A 22,478-nucleotide genomic window follows, 5' to 3' on the forward strand; every position below is an offset into this window, starting at 1 on the left:
TAGAACTTCTAAATGACCTCTCCAAGTTTGGAGAGACGTCCAGGGATACTCAACATCTATCTGGGATGTGCAGACTCAGAGAGCCCATGGGGAGAGCAGACATCAGCTATTTTTTCTCCCACCAAGGTAGGTGTCAAGGAAATCTAAGTTAGTCCTTGCTGGATGCACCACAAGTGAATGGAATTTGGGAAACTTAAGAGAATCCAAGGGGGTTCTGTCTAGATGGAAGAGACAGTCTATTAAGACAGAAAGAGAAGCATTTCCCAAGAATGGTGTTGAAAATACATACTAAGCACTGACAGCCTACCTTCTGCTCTCACTCACCCACTGCCGGGCTCCATGTTCCCAGCAGACTCCGCCCTTCTCTCCATCTGCTGGAGATCACCAAATCTGCAGGAAGGAGAGGTGGTAGGGGACTGCCTACCACCAGCAGGCTCAAAGAAGTCAGGGCACCATCCCACACCCAGAAGAAATGCTAGCCACAATCCACTGACTCTATCAGAAGGCCCATGGCTGCCTTCTGGGAGCCAGATGCCACCTTGATACGCACCCAAGAAGGGTCTGGAAGTGGGGGAACTTCTCCTCAGAGAGCTGGTGAGGGCCACCAGCAGACCTACTGATTTCTACTGATTGACACAAAATTTACATGGGGTATTTTGTTCGGGAAAGAAAAAATAAAGACCACCAACTTCTGATATTTGGAGAGCTAGACTGAAGCCCCTAGAGGGCGGGGGCCTTACCTGATCTGACTAGCACAGTGTATAGTGCTGCTTCCCAACAGGGCTTGCAAAGTCATTTCAAACAAAGTAGAGGTACAGAAGAGAGACAAGTATTGCTGCAGAGGGCAGCCTGGACCCCTGAAATATAGGAAGGCTGCCTCATGAAAGAACAATCCCTCACTATTAGGGGTGCCCAAGCAGAGAAGCCCAAAAGCCTGTCAGCTCTGCTAGAAAAGGGATTCGTTCCTCCCTTGAGTGGGAGGATGAGCTAAATTACAAAAACTCCCTAATTCTATGATCATTAAATAGTCCACAGTTTCTGGCACGGCTTTCTTCAACATGTCTCTCGTTTCTAACTGCTCCTCCTTTCTTACACCCCCATCTTCACTGACTTGCCCCCAGTCTCTGGCCTGGACAACTGCTAGAGCTTCCCCAAAGGGCTGCCTTTCCCTTCCGCAGTCCCTCAGCCTCTCCCAGATTCCCCTCTTCTACTAACGCTGTCTGCAGATGCCGCTGTCGCCACATGCCTTCTGCTGAAAAGCCCTCAGCAGCCCTGCTCCCCCTGCTGGATACAGGTGCATGTCCACATTGGACATGGAGCGCCCCCCCCCACCCCTCACCAATCTCCTGTAAGCCCTCAACATATGGTTTCCGGCTGGGACGATAGATAGTGGGTGGAGCTGGGCAGGGTGTCTTCTCACTGCCCAGAGCGATCCAGATCCTCACTCCTCTGCCCGCCCCAATCCTGATGCAGCACAGCTACCCACCACGACTCCACCAGCCTGCACCATCATTGGGCATGTCCTCCAGAAGCTGCTGCCACCTGTGGTCACTGCCCATAACTGTTTTAACTGCTTCGTAGGCTCTTGTCTCATTTCCCCAGCCAGACACAGGCTCTGCCTCCCTCAGTAAAAGTAAACAGACTGGAGGAAAATGGGGATGAAGAAAATGCAACTAAGATGGCCTGTTCCCACCAGTTTACCTGCTGCACTTTCTTCCATAAGTCAAGAGAAAACTATGGATTTGTAAGCGGTAGCTGTGATGCCACTGGTTTGACATCTCCTCTCTGGTGCTCAGCTGTTCTCTTTCCAGCCATTGACGTGGTCCTGAGTCCAAGAAGTGCTGAGTGATGGGCTCATGTCTTTGAGCAAAAAGCTTCCCAGAGAGAAAAATGAGTGACTGACAGCTACCAAGGGACTTGGAATTGGACCCAAATTAGGCCTGATCTGCCTTCCTCAATGAAGTCTGTTTTACATTCTGGGTGTCTCCCTCCCTTTAAAATGTCTCAGGTCTTTACTAGCAAGATAACTGGCCCTTTCAAAATAAAATTAAAACAACACGAAATGAAGTTTACCAATCTTTAGTGTCTCTAAACCAAATCTGAGTTAAAAACAGATGTCCAAAGCATAATGCTGGACAGGATGCTGTTTTCAACAGCCATTCTTTGTTTATATTTAATATTGTTACCAGAAATGCATGCTCATTCGATTAAAGCAGGAATTTTGCTAGTTTGGCAGTGGACAGGAAAGGAAGAATGCAAAATTCTTATTACCTTCCTTCGCAAATATCCATCTTCAGTTGTAAGAAATACAGATGCCTATGAAACAATTGTTTTCATTAATTCATAATATTCAAATTGAAATAAGCCAAAAAATAAACATTTTTGATGAGTCAAGGACAAGACCTGTGCATTTGAAAAGCAAAATACATGCAAACACAATCTGGCCTAATGTATCAGACATGACTTGGCATATTGCAAAGCTGGCCCCTTGGTAACCAGGCTTGGCTTGGCGCAGTTGCCTCACTCTTGGCTGTGGAGTGATCCACAGCCTGCTTCCCACCCGCACATGCCTGGGGTCCACTGGCTGATACTGTTGTCGGGGAGTGACCCCACACTCAGCCTGGACTTCCGGATCAAACTCAGGGTATATCTGAGAGTACCAGGACCCACAGGCATCCTGCACAGGCAGCCCCCACATGCTGGCAGGCCGCTGTTCTGAACATGGCATTTGCACACCCACGTCCCCTCTGCATAAAGTTGCTGCGAGGAGGAGGGTCTGTGAAGACACCTCCTTGGCTGGGGTGCAAGCACCCAGCTGGGTTTTTCCCTGTGTCCCAGAACTGTGGGTGCTCACGCAAAAGCATAAACATCAGTCAACTATAAGCTGCCAGAACCTCGAGGCGGGATTCTGTGAGCTTCCGGTGATGTGACTTCGGAACCTGGGGCTGACTTGTGGGCAAAGCTTGGCAAGTCATCACAGGCCCCCATCCTGTGAACCTGCCCCTCCATCTAGGGAGGGTCCGGGGGCACAAGGCATGGACACGCCATGCAGGCCAGGAAGAGCCCTGGAGAGCGTTATATTTAGGGACGCAGCATACATGTGACACTTGGCTGAGAGCTCCCACTCTTTTAAAACCCAGATTTCAAATGGGATAGACATTCCAGTGTCTGGCTAAGATGATAAAAGGGAAACTTCCTGAACTATAATCTAGACACAGGAGAAAGGTTCAGGGGCAGGAGAGAGTGTTTTGGCAATCTGAACAAATTAGTCTCATTATTCCTTCAAATTTATATGATTAAAGGTCAAGAAGTTTTGAGGCATGAATGCGTCAAAAGATCTTGAAATCTCCTGTTTATAGAGGTCTGGGCTGTGTGCACGGCACTTCATAGCTTACTGCCTCCTTTCAGCCTCCTGATAACTCTGAGATAGGCACTGCCAGCTCTGTTTTTAACAGATGAGAAACTGGCTTTCAGATAAGATAATGTGGAGCCAGTTATGCCTTCCTTATTTTAACCTGGACACTGATTTATGAAAAAAATATGCCACAAATTTCTTATGCTCCTAATGACTAAAAAGCTCTGGTATTATATAATTTGACCATAATTATCATCAACTACCCACAATGTGTTGAACACCAGCCCTGAGACGAGTGACAATCATTTGCTGACTCGAGTCTATTCCATATTGGAATCTTGACGTCTTCCACCTAGGAGGATATAATCAGTCCTTTCTAGTTTGTTTCTATGTTTATCCAAGCTGACAATCAACCAGAATTAAGTGTCCTCGCCTATAATGCTACTGAGAGAAAGAAGAGAAGGGAGAGAATTATAGACAATCCAATGGTATCTAGGCTTTCACTGATGAGCCCCACTAATCAGTGTATCTTCCTAGGGATATAAATTAAAACACGAGCCTGGAGATCACCACTCACCAATGCTACCTGGTTACCAGGTCAGCGAGGTTGCTGAGTCACCCCCACAACAGCGGATCTGATTCCAGATCTGAATCGTGGAATGAGACCCAAATTCTGAGACTGCCAGAAAATGAAATTCTGTTTAGAATGATCTAAATTTATCAGGAACAGCAGTTGTGGAGGCTCATGACAAAGGAGACACTTATTTAACCATTAGAATAAAGGAATATCATTTATAAGAGACTTGGCCTTGCCTAACTTGAGAAATGAAATCATTAGCATATCCATCCATGACTTCCACTTCAGAAAAAAGCAATGACTGTGTCCCTGCCTTGATTCTTAGAAAACAGAGAACAGGAACTACTCTATACTACATACTCCTCTGACTCTTGAGAGTTGACTCTCTGAAAAATTATCTTACTTTCAGATAGGTTACAGAGCTGGGGCTTAATAAGACACTCTGTCAGGAAAATAGGTAGAAGTCTTCATTTAAGTAAACAGAACAAAACAACAACAACAACAAGTCATATGCATTAATGGTGGAAGCCTGGCCCAGCATCAAAGATTTGGAGGTCCTGACTCCCCTCCAGCTTTCTGGGAGACATGGGGGTGGTTGCTGCCTTGGCTCCTACTGTATGAAGAGAAATCCAGTGTGTAGCCTTCAGGAGGTGCCCAGCGCTCTCCACTCCACACTGGGAATGCCAGCCATCCTAAGATGGGAGGTGAGGCAACAGGGTATTGTCGAAAGTCAGTCCTGAACCAGTGAATTTTAGGAGGGACACGGACAAAGTGAAATTTATCCAGTTTTAGGGTGAGAACAAAAATTAGTCTATTACTCATCTTGAAAGCTGCCTTTGTAGCCTCCACCCACTGGCCACAATAATACCACCAAGTATGTCTGATTCCCACCTTCCCATGACAACGCTTGCAGAAATGAAGCAGTCTTCTCTTCTCCCCATTTCTCTCCACCCCCAAATGTCCCTCAAGAGACAGGGAGGCTAGAGAAGACCTGTCAGCTCTCAGAGGCAGTGAGCTTCTTTGCCGTGGAGTACAAAAGCAGGCAGCCAATGACTCACAGGGCACTGTAGGGGGATGCCTGGGTTAGGCTGGCCTCAGTCCACTCATAGGAGTGTTTCACCTGCCCACAGGGGCCTTGCAGGGAGCAGACAGGACAATGGTGCCAATCACTAGGCCAGGGAGCCCAGTTCACACACAGGCTTGGAAATCATCGGGTGGTAGTAAAGTAAACATTTAAAAAAGTGGAAACAGAACAGAAAACTTCGAAGTGTTTTGTACCTACTATTGTTTTATGCAATGTCTGCTGAGTAATTTGCACATATGTGTGTCCTGTGCTATGAAGCAAAAGATGCTTTATGCCATTGGGTTGTAATTAAAAAGCCACACAGGCACACCTATGTCTACACAGACATATAATATGGGACACACATAATCCATCAGACTGTTTCTAAAACACCCCTTCAATAGCACTTGATAGTTGCAGTGGTCTGCGGAAATTACACACCTTTTTACAGATGATGCCAGCATTCTGCTCACACAGGCTGATGCCCTGATCCACTCACTGCTCCTCAGTTCACTGGCATAACGAGCCATTGTGGGGAAAAGGCGAAGCACATGTGTACTGCCCACTGGGTACCCAGGCCTCTTACAATGGCTTAAGATTTAACCTTAAAGGTAAATGCGGTCAGACTGCCAACGCTTCTATTATAGAGGGGAGAGGTGCACAAAGAAGGCTAGGTAGAGCAATACACTGATATTTGGCCTTTAAATATATTAAAAAGTAAAATGTGATCATGCGATTACCACTTAAAAAAAAAAAAAAAGAAAAATCCAGACAGAGATCTGAGTTAACGTTACCTCCTAAGTAATGGCCTCATGACAACAACAAGCACAGGAGAGATTCAATGATCCTGAACTTCCACTGCTTTTTTTTTTCTCCGTAAGAAAAATGAAAGTATAATAAAAGGGCTTAATGTTGACCTAGGGGAGGGGAACTAGAGGCATAGTTGAGTTCAGAGAACAACAACTTTTCTGTGCCCATGGCCCCCTGTTCCTCACCCAGAAAATAATAATCCATAATAATCCTCACCCAGAAAACCCACCTGCCAGTACAGGGCCAGAGTCAGGACAACAGGTCCCCAAGCGGGGTAAACAACTCCAGGGCAGTGCTTTTCCCCTTATCTGGTTCACATATTGTTCATACTTGATTCACCCAGGAGAGAAGCTGAGTTCTTCTTCTTACTCTCCTTTCTGGCTCTTACCAGCTGGGGATCTGATGGAGAATTCTTAATCCAGAGACTTGTTATCCTACAGAGTTTCAATTCCAGTAGCTCAGTTTGCACTGCACTATTTGATCTGTAGTTGTTTTACAAAGTTGTCTTCCAAACCAGGCCTGCATTAGTAGAAAATGCCTCTGCATTCTTTCAGCACAGCATGCTCCACAGGTAGACGTGTGGAGGTGAGGAGGCAGATGGAGGGCAAGGTGAGTGTGCTGGGGATTGCACCAAATTAGGAGACAGAGAAGCAGGTCCAAGACTGAAAACTAATTAGCCAACTACAATTTCGATAAATGTACCCCCAATTTTCACTTGGATTATAATTGTCAGTGCAGTTATCTCAATTTTCATTTGGATCATAATCATCAGTGTAGTTATGCCCAAATGCAGTATTTGGCGACAATGATAAAATAAAGAGTACATTTTTAGTGGTTACATGTTTTTGTACACTAAAAGAAAGCTTAAAAAAAGTTATTACCTGGTTTGTTCTTGCTGCAGTGAGTTGGGATCAGGTATAAAAAATCTTACTCGAAAGTGCAGAGTACAGGGGGGACCTCCTACAACAGTGTTCAAGAACAAATTAGATTTTCTCTCTCTTTAAAAAAGTCAATGTATATAGCAGCTACTCTCTCGTGATGCACTTTTCACAAGACCAAAGTCTTTTCCATCAGTTAAAGAACTAATTTCACAAAAGGAGCGCATTGTTAATTGATCATTCAGAAAGCTCCAAGTCTACAAGAAGTAATTTATCTTTGCCACATCAGCACAGAACGAGCTAATATCACCTTCCTACTATAGGGTTAACTTAGGGCTGTGTTCAGACTAAGCACTGCATTGTCTTTATTAGGAATTTTTTTAATCCTTCAATCAGCAGATCATACAAAATTCACAAAGAAATAATCTCTGGCATCCGTAGCAATTTTATACTTTTCAAATGTTTCAAGCACCTTTTTAAGTCAAACATCACCACGACTGAGCAGGCTGGGCTGCCACTGACAGCACTGTCCACTGATAAATCTCAGGCTCACGTGTGCAGGTGACATGCCTTGGGTCACACAGTTGACTGACAAACCTGAACTGTGGCACCAAGGTCTTTGATTCTGTTCTGCCACATTTCAAAATCATTTGAGTACCGAAAAATATTTCATGCTTTTAATGAAAAAAGTGATTAATATATTAGCCTACATTATACAATAAACATACTTAAATATGGCTTTCTACAATGCCACCAAGAGTTGATTTGCTTAAAATTAGTCCATTTCCTTTGCCACCTGAGATGATTAGATTGTGTTGCTAAGATCCCATCCTCTTTTTGAGGGTGATTTTACCCCTTTCCATCACCTGGCCACCATCACTGGCTCTACCTGTGCTCTGGGCTTTCTTGCCCTCTGAAACTGTATCCACTCTTCTCAATGATCCCCTTCCTCCCCCAGTAGTTCATCCTGGTCCTGCCCTCTCTTTTCTTTGGTGTTTTCTATATTATCTCTGGCTTGTGCCAGAGACAATGGTGTGAATATAACTGTGAGCATAACTCTGAAAAGGCGCCTGGGCACCAGAGGGGGACACTGTAACACTGGTGAGGGAGCTAAGCACTCTCACTGCCTTGAGGTGCCCTTCGGCTCCCCTCCCCAGTCTATAACTTGATATGCCCAGGCACACCTCCTCTCCTTTCTCCCTCTCTGTACACCCAGAGCACCTCTGCATGTGCTCAGTGCCTAGAACTTTCTTTGCCCTTGCTTACAGCTCCATATTTGGCTGGGTGCTCCTTGAGGGCAGGGCCCAAATCTGATTTGGACCACATTCTCAGTGTGTTGCCCAGACTTTGACAAAACAGGACCTCAGGACTTGCTTGCTGAATCAATGAGTTAGTGAGAGAATGAATGACATCACCTCTCCAGGCCCCATGTGCACACTCCTCTGTGGATTGAAATGGCGGAGGTGCAGGTATTTATCTGGCTAGTGGCTTTGTGACTTGATGTGAAAAGATATCTTCTGAACGCTAAGGACAGACTCCAGATAGAGTAAAACCAGGGTTACTCGACTCTACCTTTCTCACCTAGATGCAGGAAGAATGGGGGCATGCAGCATCATGAAAATGCACACTTGTGTGTCAAGACCCACCTGCTGGCACTCCTCAAAGCCATTCACAGGCCACATCCTGTACGGAGGGCACCACCAGGGTGCAGAGGATGTGACAATGGCCCTAACATCAAGAGCTTGCAGTTTTGCAGGGCAGATAGAGCCTAATAACTGTTAGATGAAAGAGAACATGCTCTGAGCCAGGAGACAGGAAGTGATAAATGTAAGGGAATCACAGATTCCACTAGGAGAGGAAAAGGGATCCGAGCAGCTTTGAAGAATGGGAAGATTGGGGTATAGGACAGTGGGCAAGAACAGCATTCTTCAACAGAGGGAACAGACGGGGAGAGGGCACAGACAAGTGTGTACAGCACTGGAGGTCAGCCAGGTTTATCTGGGGCAGAAGGTGCATAAAGGGAAACAGAGAGCAATGCTGTAAAAACAGGCTGAGAAAAGAAGCAGGCAGAAGGTGGGTGAGGTGTCCACCTTACCATGTGCTACCCTTTGGCCCTGGGATGCACTCATGGCTAATGAGCTGTGTCCTGTGTGTGACATTACTAAATTATGCCTTCATTTCCAGTGAATGAAGTCTTGCTAGAAAATTCTAGGGGGGTGGGGTGTGCGTGTGTGTGTGTGTGTGTGTGTGTGTCTCTTTCGCACTCTGGCTCTCACACGGGGGAAGGCAAGTCAGTCTCTTTCCCCTTTCTTCCTTGCAAAAAGAAAGTGGGTTCCCTGGGCTCTTCACTGCCTCCTCTCTCCTTTCCCTAGTGCAGACCCCTGGAGAGTTATTGGCAGCATCTCTGCTCACTCTGAAGTCAGTGAGGGAGAAATCTGCTCACTCCCGTCCTCCCTCTGGGATCACCCGGAACCCAAGTGGCAGATGTTACAGGCACACTGAGGAGGAGGAGAGATGTTGGCTGTGCTGCACTCACCCTAATGTGTAACTGCAATGAGAAGGTCACACCCACCTTTTAATTGCTTCCGGATGGGTTTGCTGGATTCCAGCCATCTCTGTTGGATAAGAAAACACAAGATATAAAACCAAACCATGCAGGAGTCCAGCACGTCTTAAAGGGACATCACTCACGGGAGAATCCACTGTGTCATTGCCGTGCTGCAAACCAAAATATTCCTTTTCGGTCACGCCCAGGTGGTTGTGTGCCATGTCCAGAAGAACTTGACCGGTGTCTTGTTTCTAGGGGAAAAAAAACATGCTAAGAGGGCAAAATTTTAAGATGAATTAAGCACTAATGGTTAAAAGTCTACTGTAGCCAACAAAGGAGTTAGAACTTTGAGAGTTTCATGCACACACATCCCACAAAAAGAAATGATTTAATAAATTTCAAGTGAAGAAGCCATACAATACATATAGGAAGCAGAGCTAAGAAAAACGACATAAATATGATTTAAGACAATATGAGTTTAATTTCCGAAGGCTTCCTCCTTCCCCTTAGCTGAGATTCCCAAGAGATGTAGTCCACATTGGAAAAATCGGATATCACAATTACAAGTTAAGTCTCTGGGACCTACCCATGGATTATCTTCAGCAAAAATGCTAATAATTCCATGTCGGTTTCTGTTGATGCCTCAGAAGTCACGAGTGTGTACAGGGAAAAATGCCACTAACAACATAAAGGAAGATGGCCCAGATCACTCCAGGCCCTTCCAGAGCACCTCAAAGTGGTCTAGCGAGGGCTACCCTATAGGTTTTCCAGCTCACTGCTCCCCGTTCACATAAGTGAGAAGCCCATGGGAACAGTTACCCACATTTCACGCCCAGGGCTCAGAGCTAATGGCAGAGGCCCACTGCTGGCCTGGGAGGGGACAGAGCCGTACCAGCAGCCCTCCCAGCAGCCACTGCAGCACATGGCGACAGCTGCTGTCAAGGGCACAGTAAACACACAAGTACACCATAAATGGTCAACTCAACTTCTGGGGCAAGTGGAAGCGCCCCGGACCTGGGCCTGGGAGGATGGGGGGCTGAGAGGCTCCTGTCCAGGTGCAGGAGCCTACAAAAGGCCCGGCTAGCAGAGGCCCGGCACTAAGAAAGGCACAGGGGTGGCCAGCAGCAGGGTGTGTTTAGGAAACTGAACCTTCTGCTTTAACAGGCAGACTTCTCAGGAATCCTTTGAACGAAATCCCATTTAACTTAAGGACAATAGGAGTCAGAAATAGACTGTATAGAATAAGCAAAGGTAGATTTTTTCTGAGCGCCTGCGAGTGAAAATATAGCTGAAAATAGGTCACCGTGACAAGGATGAGGAGAGTTAGACAGCAGTTGGCCCCCTCCGGTAGCTGCTTTTTTTAGGAGGGGGTCTCACACTGCTTGGCCTGAAGAATGGGAACATGTGACAAGCCCAGCTCTTGAACTCACCCCCTTTCCTGTCCAGGCCATCCCTGCTGCTTCCTCCTGTTTCCCAGGTTACCTTCCATCACAAGGGAATCAAGACAGAGCAGAAAGCGCGACCCGGTCCATGTATTCTCAGTGACGACATACTCTACTCCCTTGATGTGTCAAAGAGCCGTCTGCTACTCTTGCTGACTTTATTTTCATATGTGATTATACATTAGGTTTTAATACATATTAACTCCTGTAATCTACAAGGAGCCAGACATGATATTCTGTGCGCTTTTTATATGCTCTCTCATCTCTGTACCAATGTTGCTGAGTTGCCATCACCAGGGATGGGCTGTCAGCCTGAATCAGGCCGGTTGGCTGCCAAATGCCTGCCCCATGACACTGCCTCTCTCTCTCTGGGGTGCACAAACCAATTATTCCCTGTTGTCTGCTCTGCACGCCTCACCCAGTTCTCAAAAGGAATTAAAACACAGTAAGTCTATCCCGACAGGCATCCTAGATAGTGCCAATGTACTCAAAGAACTTCTCGCTAGGGCTGTACTGCACAAAAGGAAGCCATGAGCTATAAGACTATTTGAAGTTTAATTAAAATTTAAAAAAATCCAGTTACATTTCAAGTGTTCAAGGGTCCAGTGGCTGCTGTACTGCTAAGTGCAGACAGAGAACATTTCTGGCACTGCAGCAAGTTTTTTCAGACTGTGCTGTCCTAGAAGATGCTTTTCACCAAAGTGACTTAAGAAATAGGTCACAGGTATATGTCCTATCCCCCTAATTAGATTTTGGAGAAACCTAACTAGACAATTACATGCCTTGGCTGGGGTTTCTTCTCCTAATTATAATAAGTTTCCCACCTGCAAAAAATCCAAGGCCCCTGTCCTTAGGGAGCAGACCTGGGCCAGTGTGGAAGTATGTGGGAGTGGGGTAGAAATTTGGGGAAGCACCACCTCCACTGTCCACTTCCACTCTGTGCCAGGCAAGGAGCCCATATTCCCATATCCTTAGTCATTTTTCCAGCCTAAGTCTTGCTCACTAACAGGGAGGTAGGGAGGTGCCATATTCCCAGGGCAGCTGCCCCACCCCTGGACTGGGAAGGAGAAACAGCATCTACCATGTGACGTCACACCAAATGCCCTTGTCTGCCAGCCATCAAGGTCCAGAGTGACCTGGTCAGCAGAAGGCAAGGAGAAGACCCAGGGATCACCTTCTGCTACCCTTTAAATTATGTTTTTTCATTACCCCCCAGCTTTTTCACCCCCACCCCCACCCCGCGCCCGTCTCTCTCTGATACCTCTCCTTGTACTTTCCAGAAGGAAGCAGATGCTGGCAGCCAGTCCATGGTTTAGGACTGGCTAGAGAATGGGAGAGGCGGGCAAAGGTCATGGGCCTTTGCCCGGGATGCTGACTGGGATGGGTGGGGCAGAAGGGAGGGGTTGTTCAAACAAGGTCCGGCTGGCCTGAGACCTCATTTCCAGTCCTGCTTCTGTCACAGTCTTGAGCGGGGAGAAGACAGTCATGAGGCTAACACTCTCGTGGTCCTCCAGATAGGACCCACCACTTACACACTTAACGAGCTGCTGCTGTGGCCAGCCCTATGCTGGGCAAGAACAGGACCTCATTCCCGGCCTATGGGAGCTCAGTGTGAAGAGTGGCATAGAACGTATGCTGACGCCATCATTACAGCAAGGGCGACACTAGCTCAGGAATTTGAAGATGTCACAGAAGGAGTTACTGGTAAGTCATTCAGTTCCCATCCCAGGAAAGGGAAGGTCACTCGAGGAGAGCAAAGTGGTAGAGGTTATTTCCAGTCTAAACTCAACATACAAGATGTGACATCTCAAGCTTTTAGGTTAACATATTTTTTTTTCTTCATTTTAACAAACCAAGAGATGAAAACTATTCCTCGGGGTCATTAATTCAGAAAAAAATTAAAATTAGAGAACTTACGTTAACTTTAAAGGTCTGTACCAAGCCATCTAAAAAGCGGATGCTGCAGACGACTTCAGATCGAGTTTTCTCTTTGGGTAATTCTGAGGTTCGTATGTTGTTAATTCTTCCACCCAACGCACGTAACCTGGAGGTCATAACTATTGCTGAATGACCTGTAAGGGAAGACAGAGCTGTCAGCGCTGCCATGCAAATCAGCAGTTACAGGTGAACGCACCTCAGCCCCCGCAGCCTTCTTCCCCATCTGCTCTGATCTTCACAGGAATCCAGATAATGAGACTAGATAATAGTCCACGTTTCCATTTGAGTTCTGACTTCTAAGCAAAATTTATTGCTCAATTACAACACAGTTATAGAATCATATGGTTTATTTGTGTATCTTCTATCTCCTTGGCCTAGATCTTCTAATTTCTTAGGTTTTTGATTTTTTTATTTGCATTTTATATATTTGTATATGCCACCATAAGATTCTACAACACTAAATGTGGTATCTTATAATCAAAATGCATATCAGGGCCTCCCTAGTGGCCTAGGGGTTAAGTCTCAGCACTACCATCACTACGACCTAAGTTCAATCCCTGGCCAGGGAGGTGACCACATGACGCAGCAGACCTCTCCTCACTCACCTGCTGCTCCCCTCAGCAGTGCATTTCAGTAGATTCGCCTGTTCTCCCCACTCTGTCTCTGGTGAATCCTCCCAGCATCTGTGGCCTATACCCCAGTTCTTCTATGCATAAATAAATCTTTAAAAAACCCACTATATTTAAAAGAAAAAGAACCTCACAGAGAGAAAGAATTCTTACAAATCACTAAGAGACAAAGAACCTGACAGAAAATGGAAACCACATTAATGGTTGAAGAGATACAAACTAAATCCACAAAGCCTGCATACCCATAGGAAGGGCTACGATGAAATCTGAAAAAATCAAGAACGGACCAGGATGTGGGGCAACCTGCACTCCCAGCACTGCTGGTGAGAACAGAAATCAGCGCAACTACTCTGGGTAACTGCCTGGCAGTTAAGTACTAAAGCTGCATATGCTGTGACGTCATTCCACCTACAGAAGAATATACCTTCACTAAAAGCAAGTATAAGAATCTCCTAACAGCCCAAACTGGAAAGGATAAACTGGTACAGCCCTACCACACATAACCACACAGTGATGGAAATAAAGGCACTACTGTTACATGCAACATGAATTCCTCTAACACAGTGTTGAGCAAAAGTAGCCAGACACAATAAATTACCTACCGCACAATGCCATTTACATAAAGTTCAGAAACAGACAAAACAAATTAGTGCTAATAGAAGACAGGCTGGTGGTTACCTCCAGGAGCAGTGAGGAAGGGTCCTCCAGGTGCCAAGGATGCTGGCATGCTCAATTTGGAAATTCATCAAGCTCTACGCTTAATGATTTGTACACATTTCTGTACGTATATTTCAATATTTTACTTAAAAAATATACCTACCAAGAGGGAACTAGAGGGCAGTTTAAAATCTGACCAACGTATATTCAGGGAAAGGGGAAGTTATTTTACCAGTGAATGCAACTGTGGAGTGGCAGATGAGATTGAAAAGGTATGCAGATAAGCAGGTGGCAGGCCATGAGCAGGAACAGAGGAGTAAATCTGATGAGTTGATGGAAGAGCAGATAAAAATGAAGGACTTAAGAGAAATTTAATGTTCTTTCTTAATTTGCTGCAAACTTTGCATTATGAGCTGGGTCTTTGCACAAGCTGTTCCTTCCGCATGGAAAACCCTTATTGCTCCACTTCAACCTGACTCCTATTCAGGCCTGAGTGCTCAGCACAAGCATCATCTCCTCAGAAGAAGCCCTCCCTGGTGTCCCGAACCACTCAATTGTATCAAAGGTGCTGTTCTACAGTGCTCACCACAATTTCACCTTTGTAATTGGTGATACGTTATTTGGTATCTGCTTCTCCCACTGGATACTAAACTTCATAAGGATACAAAACTGGTCTGCTTAGCAAGCCTCAGCAGAGCCTGGAGGCACAGCTCAGCAGCTGGAAGCGAAAATACAGAGGAGATGAAGTCTGTGTAGAAGGTACAGCCAGAGAAATGCACTTGGGTCCTTATCTGAGTTAAAGAGCTCCAGGCAGTAGGTCCTCTACTCTTGTAGATAGGGAATCTCGAATCATTTAAAAAGTTCCTGGGACTGACAGTAGAAGGAAACTTATTCAGCCTCTTACAAAATTCCACCCACCCCACACCTCCACCTTGCCCTTTCCAATGAAAATGTCATCAGAAGCAGAAATGCATTTTCTGAGTAATACCAAAAGTTATCAAAAAACAACAAATGTGTTCCATAATGCTTTAGCGCTATTAATTTTGAAATGTCAAATTTATCTTTTATTCCTTGCCTAAGAATTTCAGGTGAGTTTGCTTTCTTTTAAAGATACAGTAGAACCTTGACAGGAGTGGATCTTAGGAAGAGGTAGAGTCACCTGCCCCGCTCCCTTGCCCACAGTGATGAAGCACCCCGGGGTGGCAGAGACTGCCATTTACTCCAAGGCGCCCTCAAAAGGGCCAGGCAGCCAGCAACTAGGGGTTTGGTCTTCAGGGAACTTGACTTGGAAAAGTCAGACTTGGAAAATAAAGTGAGTAATCTGAGCAATTCCCTGAGGACACATGAGAAAGGATGGGCTGGTTCCATGCTGAGACACTCAGGAGTCTGCAAATGAAAGTTACAGGCAGAAGCACCAACCACAGGCACTGATTTTCTTCATCCATGTGGCTAAGTATGGCAGCACGGGTGAGGTTACCAGTGGGACTTAGTCACTTAACCGTGGTTAAGTAGCATCGCCCAGTATCCAGCTGACAAAGTTGACCAGCAACTCAGAAGAGACAAAATTTCTCTTCCTCATATCGATCTGTTACATAAGGGATTGAAACTTGAGGACATGTCATAAATGTATTCATACTCAGGTAGTCATGAAAATTGCAGAAATGTCCTTCCCACGAATGTTCCCAAACAGACCTTGAAACGAGCCTGTCTAATGCTGACTAACCACATTAACTGAACCACGTGGTGTTTTCAGACTGTCTTGAAATGATCTCTTAAACAATCTGGTCAGGACAATGCATTCTAACTGCCCTGTTTCCTGTGCCACAGCCTTTTGGGAACTCAGGGTTTCTATGGCTTCCTTTATAAGCCTCTTAATTCTAAACAAAGCCACAACCCAAACAGAAATACACTGGACGCTCCAACCACAAATGATCACGGCTGTAGCTGATGCATTTTACAATTTGGGAGCCAAGCTTGTGCACTGCATATTTTTTTACAATCAAAAACAGCACAGCCTTAGAATCTGTTTTGCATAGTATAGTAGAGGTTCTACTTTGATACAGTCACTATCAAAGATTATACTTGTAAGACACGTGACCCAAAGAGGTAACATTTCACTGTGCACACAGTAGGGGACCAATACATACGGTGATCACTGGAGTACACGTACTAGGTACTCAGTGAAAGGCATGTTAGTAACAATGCGAAGCTTCTAATACCCTCAGGTGCTGATTGTAGATTCTGGATTTTGCAGGCAATCCTGACTTCAAATACCTAACACACAGAAATGTCCTATTCCTGAAGATTTGTATTTACTTTTAGTAAAGATAGCTTGCTAAAGAGCCTCCCTAGTGGTGCAGCGGGTAGAGCACAGCGCTGTGATGCTGTCCGCAGCCTCGGCAGCAAGGGTTCGATTCCCGGCCAGCCAGGAAGATTCCCACATGGCACACAGACCTCTCCTGTCTTGCCTGCTGCTCCCCTCAGCAGTACTCTTGGTCTGTCTGCCTGTTCTGCTCCCTGCTCTGTCTCTTTCATCGTTTTTGTTTTCTTTTTTTAATTTAAATTTTATTTTTATATTCCCCATACAATTACAACCCCCTTATTTTGACCCCATTTCCTCCTTTCCCCACCCCCACCCCCCATAGTTGTTTGTTGATTTTGATATTTTCTTTCTTACAGTTATTCTTTTTCCTGGTCCCTTACTCCTCTCACCCTCCCACATCTCTGGCCTATACCCCAGCTATTATATAAATAAAAATTTTTAAAAAAAACTTTATTTAAAAAAAGACAGCTTGCTAAAGCTAAACAGTAGTTGTTATAGGTACGGGCTATACCTTCAAGCTGCTCTACAATCTCAATTAACCAGAAGCAGGAGCACATAGACACGAGCTGCCACAGCCCTCAGGGATCAGGCTTGGGTAACACGTCTGCTGCTGCTGTCCCTCCCCCCAGAGCTCCTTGCCTACCCGGAAAGCCCAACACAGGGAAAAGTTGATGCTCTATTTCCCAAGAGTCTACATTTCTATCTGGGGCATTTTGTTCTTTCAAAGGCCAGTGACCCACAGACAGAAACATGACCACTGTTTTGCAACCATCCCAGGCCGAGTAGGTTCATTGTCGGTTTTTGCAGGCGAAAAGATAATTTTGGAGCCTTTGGTAGATTTTTACAGGCCTATAATGCTGAATCACGGGACAGACCAGCTTTCTCTTAGGCATTTCTCTGGCTGTCTCCTCCCCCATGATCTGAGGGTGACACTACCCTTACAGGTCCTTGCCACAGGTGTGCGCACTCATACACACACCTACACACATGAGCCCAGGTGCCCGTAACCAGGAGGTGTGCAAGACTGCAGGTACTAGCCATTGGGGCAAATGGTGGGAGGGTGGAAAAAAAGCCTGATGACTTCATTTACTCAACAACCATCCTCTTCCATTAGAGAAAGCTAAAAGCAACTCACCTCCATGTTGATCATTTTAAAAGTATTACGGTTAGAGAAATGCTTTGTCCTGCTAAATTTCCTCAGTGCGGTAATTGTACCGTGTTTATGAAATGTCCTTGTGTGGGGGGATGCATGCCAAAATATTTAATGGTAAAGGAGCATGATAGCTTATTACGGTCTAAGCATCTTAGACCTCTAACTCATGAGTATAAAGTTTCAGTTAAAAAAAAAAAAGCTGTCCTGATGAATAAAACAATCTGTGGGTAAACCATATAGATGCACCAGGGTGGCTTATTATTGGAATCAACCTGAGGAACCATGCTGACCTAGGCCAATGCTACCACCTAGTGGCTGCCAGACACTTCACCGCCTACCCTCTGATTTTCTCCCTTCTTGCTCAATGGACACAAGGCTCTGCTCCCTCCCGGTCATCCTCAGTTCAGCTTATTTTTAAAAAGTGCCACAATATAAAAGGGCTTCCCTGTAGCTCAATTCCTTCCCTTTCTCTAGCTTTGCTAATGAACTCAGGAAAATTCTCGTCCTTTCCCTTCACTCCTTCTTCTAGTTGCAACCCCCAACAGATGCCTGATCAGCTGGAGGGAATCTACCACAGAAAAATAATGAACACTCACGCACCATGAGCCATGCTAAGCAGATGACTCATCATGTTAAGTGTGCGTCTCAATACCCAATATTTAAGGTATTTAAAATACATATTTTATTTGCTTAGTTGCTAATACCCCCTTTGCATCATAAATACATAGAAGCTGAGTTGTAATATGGGCTAACTTTTGGGTGAAGGGGCACATGGGGACCCTAATAATCACTGACATCACTCACAACTTCAACACGTATTGATGAGAGGGCCTCCCCGGTGGCCGCAGTGGTTGAGCGCTGGGTTATGAAGCTGCCCGCAGCCTCTGCATCGCCGGTTCGATCCCTGGCTGCTCCCCGGCCACCAGAGGAGGGTCCCACATGGCGTGCAGACCTCTCCTGCCGCCCGCTGCTCCCCTCAGCAGTGTATTTCGCCAATCTGCCTGTTCTGCTCCCCGCTCTGGCTCTGGTGAATTCTCTCACCCTCCCGCGCTTCTGACTGTACCCAGTGCGTGTATAAACAAACAAACAAATAAATAAATAAATAAATAAATCTTAAAAAAGCAAACAAACAACAAAAAAAAAAAGTATTGATGAGAAAACATCAACCACACTTTCTGACTATTGCCTGCACCTCACAGGACAATTTTGATTTCTAGTCTGTTCTAAGTTCAGGTGTAAGTATTCTTTAAACTCCTGAGGTAAGAGGGGGGTACTCCCACCTAAAGATAAAATTTACAAATGTCTGGATGGGGATCTATTAAGCACTAGGTATAGATTATATTAAACTGTAAGAATGCTTAGTAAGTTACCAAAAAAAAAAAAAGGTCATTAAAATGAGATTTTTAAAGCCTAGATAAAACTGTCATCTGGGGAGTTTGTTAAAATAAAGATTTGGGGGCACCAACTACAGAGATGCTGGTTTAGTAAGAACCCAGGAAACGGAATTTTAAAACTTCTTCCAAGTTTACAGAAAAGCTGCAAAACTAGAATTCCATATACCCCAGTTGGCGTGAATTCAAGTGTTAACATTTTGCCACATATGTTCTCTGCACACCCCGCCCCCAATCTGGGTTTTTCTTTCTGAAAATAAGCTATCATGCTCCTTTACCATTAAATATTTTGGCATGCATCTCCCCAAACAAGGACATTTCATAACCACAGTACAATTACCGCACTGAGGAAATTTAGCAGGACAAAGCATTTCTCTAATAGGTGGTCTGTATTTCTACCCTCTTGATCCAGAATCCAAAGCAAGACCCAGCCTTGCTTTGTCACGGAGAGGCTACATTTTTAATGAGAACCCCAGAGGGCTGTAACCCAGGCCTTCTGAAACCACACAGTGGAAAACACTCAAGTACATCTCCAGGGTTTCTTTCGGTTTTGATTCCCATGTCTATGGGGTTGGGTTAAGCTGCACCCGATGTTGGTTTTCCTGTCAATATTACAAGCTTCCCAGAGCTACAGTTTCTCCTGCCAGCAGCTGTCCCATCACTCAGTCTATGTTGCAGTAACAGACTTGGTCTATATGTCGTGCCTGGATTACACTGCTGTCATGGGCCAGAGGACCCAACAAGAAAATAACAGTTTAAAAGGAGTCCATCACTTGATATGATGTAACCAGACTTGGCTTAGTTCCAGAGCACTCGGTTAGCTCACTCTTTCACTGAGAATAATTCTTAACAATTCATAACCTCCACTTCAGAGAGCAGAAGCAGAGTCTGGTGTGCACATGGCTTCTCAGGAGCGGGAGTGGGGGAGAGTCAGAAGGAAAGGAAGAGAGACAGTGCACCTTGTGTGATCAGGCTTTGCAAATGCTTTTAATGCAACTTAGCCTGACTGATGAAAAACTGATGACTTTAATTGTCACTTTTGACTCTCCCGTATATCTTAGAAAACACTGTATATTATTTCACTTTATTTACTTCAAATTATCTGCAACTGAAAACAAAATTTCCATTCAACTGATACATGGAATTTAATTTTTCCCTCAAGATGACAACTCCCTTAAGCTTATCAACACTACCTTCTGTCAGCATTCCCCTCCCCCTCTTATTGACATTTTCAATTTCCAAAGTACAACAGTGCATAGTACAAAGATATAGGTACTAACTTACTTTAAGAGTTTGCTTATAATGTGGGCACAACCACTACTGCTTACTAAATTAGAAAAAAAAAAATCTAATTCACGAAGGGAGGCCTTTTCCTATTGCTAACGTAATGTGAAGCCAATAACCTGATCTGTCCTGTGTCTGAACCCCAAAAAAACTTTAAATAACATCTCTAAAGCTTAAAGTTGCTAACAAATACAATAACCACTGATAAAAATGGAGGTGTTATTTTTAACTTGTGTATGCATATAAAAAGTATTTAGTACCACTTATTGAACAGTGTTTTCATTCGTTTATGAAAGTTTTTAACTCTCAGAGTTCCCATTATTCTCCACCACAACAGGAGAAAATAGTTCACACAAATCACCTTCACAGCAGTTTGATATTCAAATTCGCTTACAATTATTAACGTAATACTCCAGAAGCACAGTCTTAGTCTGGAATCATAAATTCCATAGATCCTGGAGCTTGTAAGGGAGTGGCTTTCCAACTGGCGCCCCTGGGAACGAGGGGGGAAAATTTGTAGGATTAGTTGTATTCAAACAGAGACCCGTAATTAGTGTCCTTGTTCTCATACAACTTCAAAATGTCAAATAGTTTTCTTATTATGGAGTCGGGGTTTATTTATAGGTTCGACACCATGACACTCGCAAAACTAACAAAATAAAAAGTTATACTTGATACTGGGAGGTAACAAGAAGTAGTTTTAAGCTCCCTGAAGGGCAAGAAAAAGAATGCTGTGGGAGCTGCAGGCAGTTTCAGGAGAGAGGTAATGTGGCTATAAAGAGAAACCAATCTCGGATGTTCCGTGAGCTGAATTTTCAGGGTGGGATGAAGAGCTAACTAACTGAAATACAGTGTTTGTTCCTTAGCAATATGAACACCCCTGTTTAACTTGTGAGTCTATCAAACAGAATCATTACTTTCTACCCCCCTTTTTCTTTTAGTATCACAAGCTCCCAAGAAGCTCAGCAGAAATCCCCCCGCTCCCAAGCCCCTTCCAAACAGAACTCTCTCCAGAGGTGACCGTGCTCGTGACTTAGAACTGCTTTCATGAGATTTTCAGAAGTTATTTCTTTACAGGACTCACCCCCAGGGCTGTTTCTCAGTCTGCATGGGTACAAAGAAGAGTTTGTCTTTGAAAGGTAGATTGGTACACTTTCCCCATTACAGGCGACCTTGGTGAACCCAGAAACTTTAGAGGCCAGCTAGCCGCCTCCTGAGAGGAACAGGAACCTGCCCCAGACCTGCAGGGATGGAACTGAGGCATAAGGAGGAAAATGACTTCTAGGACCAGACAAGCCATCTCCACAGCCTCCCAGTTAGCAGCCAGATGACTGCATAGGACCAGGACTGGAATTTCACGACCCAAAGATCTTGATTATAATTACATTCAGTCTTTGTTACTACTTTGGCAAAGGAATTCCAGACCATTTATTCACTCAATATTTATTCGGCGCTGTTCTGTGCCAGGCCAGGGGTGGGGAAGGCAGAGGTGCTGGGATTTCAAGTTCTAAGGAGATGAAAACCCGGGGTGCCAGAGTAATTGGAGGAAGGCTGCAGAGCTGACAGGTGGGCTGGGTGGTAGGACCAGTTTCTGAAGGCTTCCGGGAACCTTGCAGGATGCAGAGAAATCCACTAGGCGGAGAAGCGTCATTCCAGAAACAGCACACCATGTGTGCACAGGCTGGGTGGAAACACATGTACTTTCCATGGAACCCAGGCGTGGCTGACGGACAACTGAAATCTTAGAGAATCTCAGGACCCACAAGTCTAGGTTCCAGGAAACCCAAGGGATTATCACTCAGAAGAAGAATCAGGATATGGTTTGAGGCTGTGGGAAGGTTGGTGGTGATGGAGTCAGGCGGAGATGTGGGTTGGAATCCCAGCTTAACCGCGTATTTGCTGTGTGTGCTTCTATCACTCAACCTGAGATGGTTTCTTCTATCTATAAAATGGGGGACACTTTCTCTGCTTCCCAAAGTTGTTTTAAGCACTTAAAATAATACGTATGCAAATCAGATGACCCCCTAGTAGGGCCCAATCAATGGCACTTATTACTACTATCATTAGACTGGTTTTTCAGGCTGCAAGCTGCAATGAACAGATTGTCCTTCAACAGCAGAAAGAGCTTTTGAATAGCTGACGTGCACAAGTATGGAAGGGACGGCCTCAGGAGAGAGGTCATCAAGCAGGGAAGCTGATAAGACCCTTGGTGAGAAGGCTGCAGAGGGTGGTTTGGCACTGGCAACTGTGCTTCCAGGACCAAGATCGTACTATGGCTTCAGTTTCAACACAGTGTTAGCCAAGCAAGGTTAAATTTCTGTACATGTGAGTTCCACTCAAAGCAGCTTTGTTTACCATTGAGTAGCTTTGTACAGTTCTCCCATGGGAAATAGTTCTAAATGGATAACTCATTCTTGGACCACAACTCAA

At 45.0% G+C, this 22,478-nt stretch overlaps 1 protein-coding gene across 5 annotated transcripts in view; it reads right to left on the reverse strand.

Annotated features, from left to right (window-relative positions):
• PTPN3 (protein tyrosine phosphatase non-receptor type 3) overlaps nucleotides 1–22,478 on the reverse strand; it is a 98,604-nt gene that overhangs the window by 53,422 nt on the left and 22,704 nt on the right. For all 5 annotated transcript variants that reach the window (XM_037495503.2, XM_054689868.1, XM_054689869.1 and 2 more), the window contains exons 2-6: nucleotides 12,591–12,745; nucleotides 9,375–9,482; nucleotides 9,256–9,298; nucleotides 6,687–6,765; nucleotides 2,272–2,316 (exon numbers count right to left, since the gene is read on the reverse strand). In XM_037495503.2, coding sequence (XP_037351400.1) covers nucleotides 2,272–2,316; nucleotides 6,687–6,765; nucleotides 9,256–9,298; nucleotides 9,375–9,482; nucleotides 12,591–12,728 — 413 coding nt within the window. In that variant the 5' untranslated portion in view covers nucleotides 12,729–12,745. The remainder of the gene's footprint in view (nucleotides 1–2,271; nucleotides 2,317–6,686; nucleotides 6,766–9,255; nucleotides 9,299–9,374; nucleotides 9,483–12,590; nucleotides 12,746–22,478) is intronic.

This window comes from Talpa occidentalis, unplaced genomic scaffold, assembly GCF_014898055.3.
Source record: "Talpa occidentalis isolate TD23 unplaced genomic scaffold, MPIMG_talOcc4v2.1 talOcc4.7, whole genome shotgun sequence".
Lineage (NCBI taxonomy): Eukaryota > Metazoa > Chordata > Mammalia > Eulipotyphla > Talpidae > Talpa > Talpa occidentalis.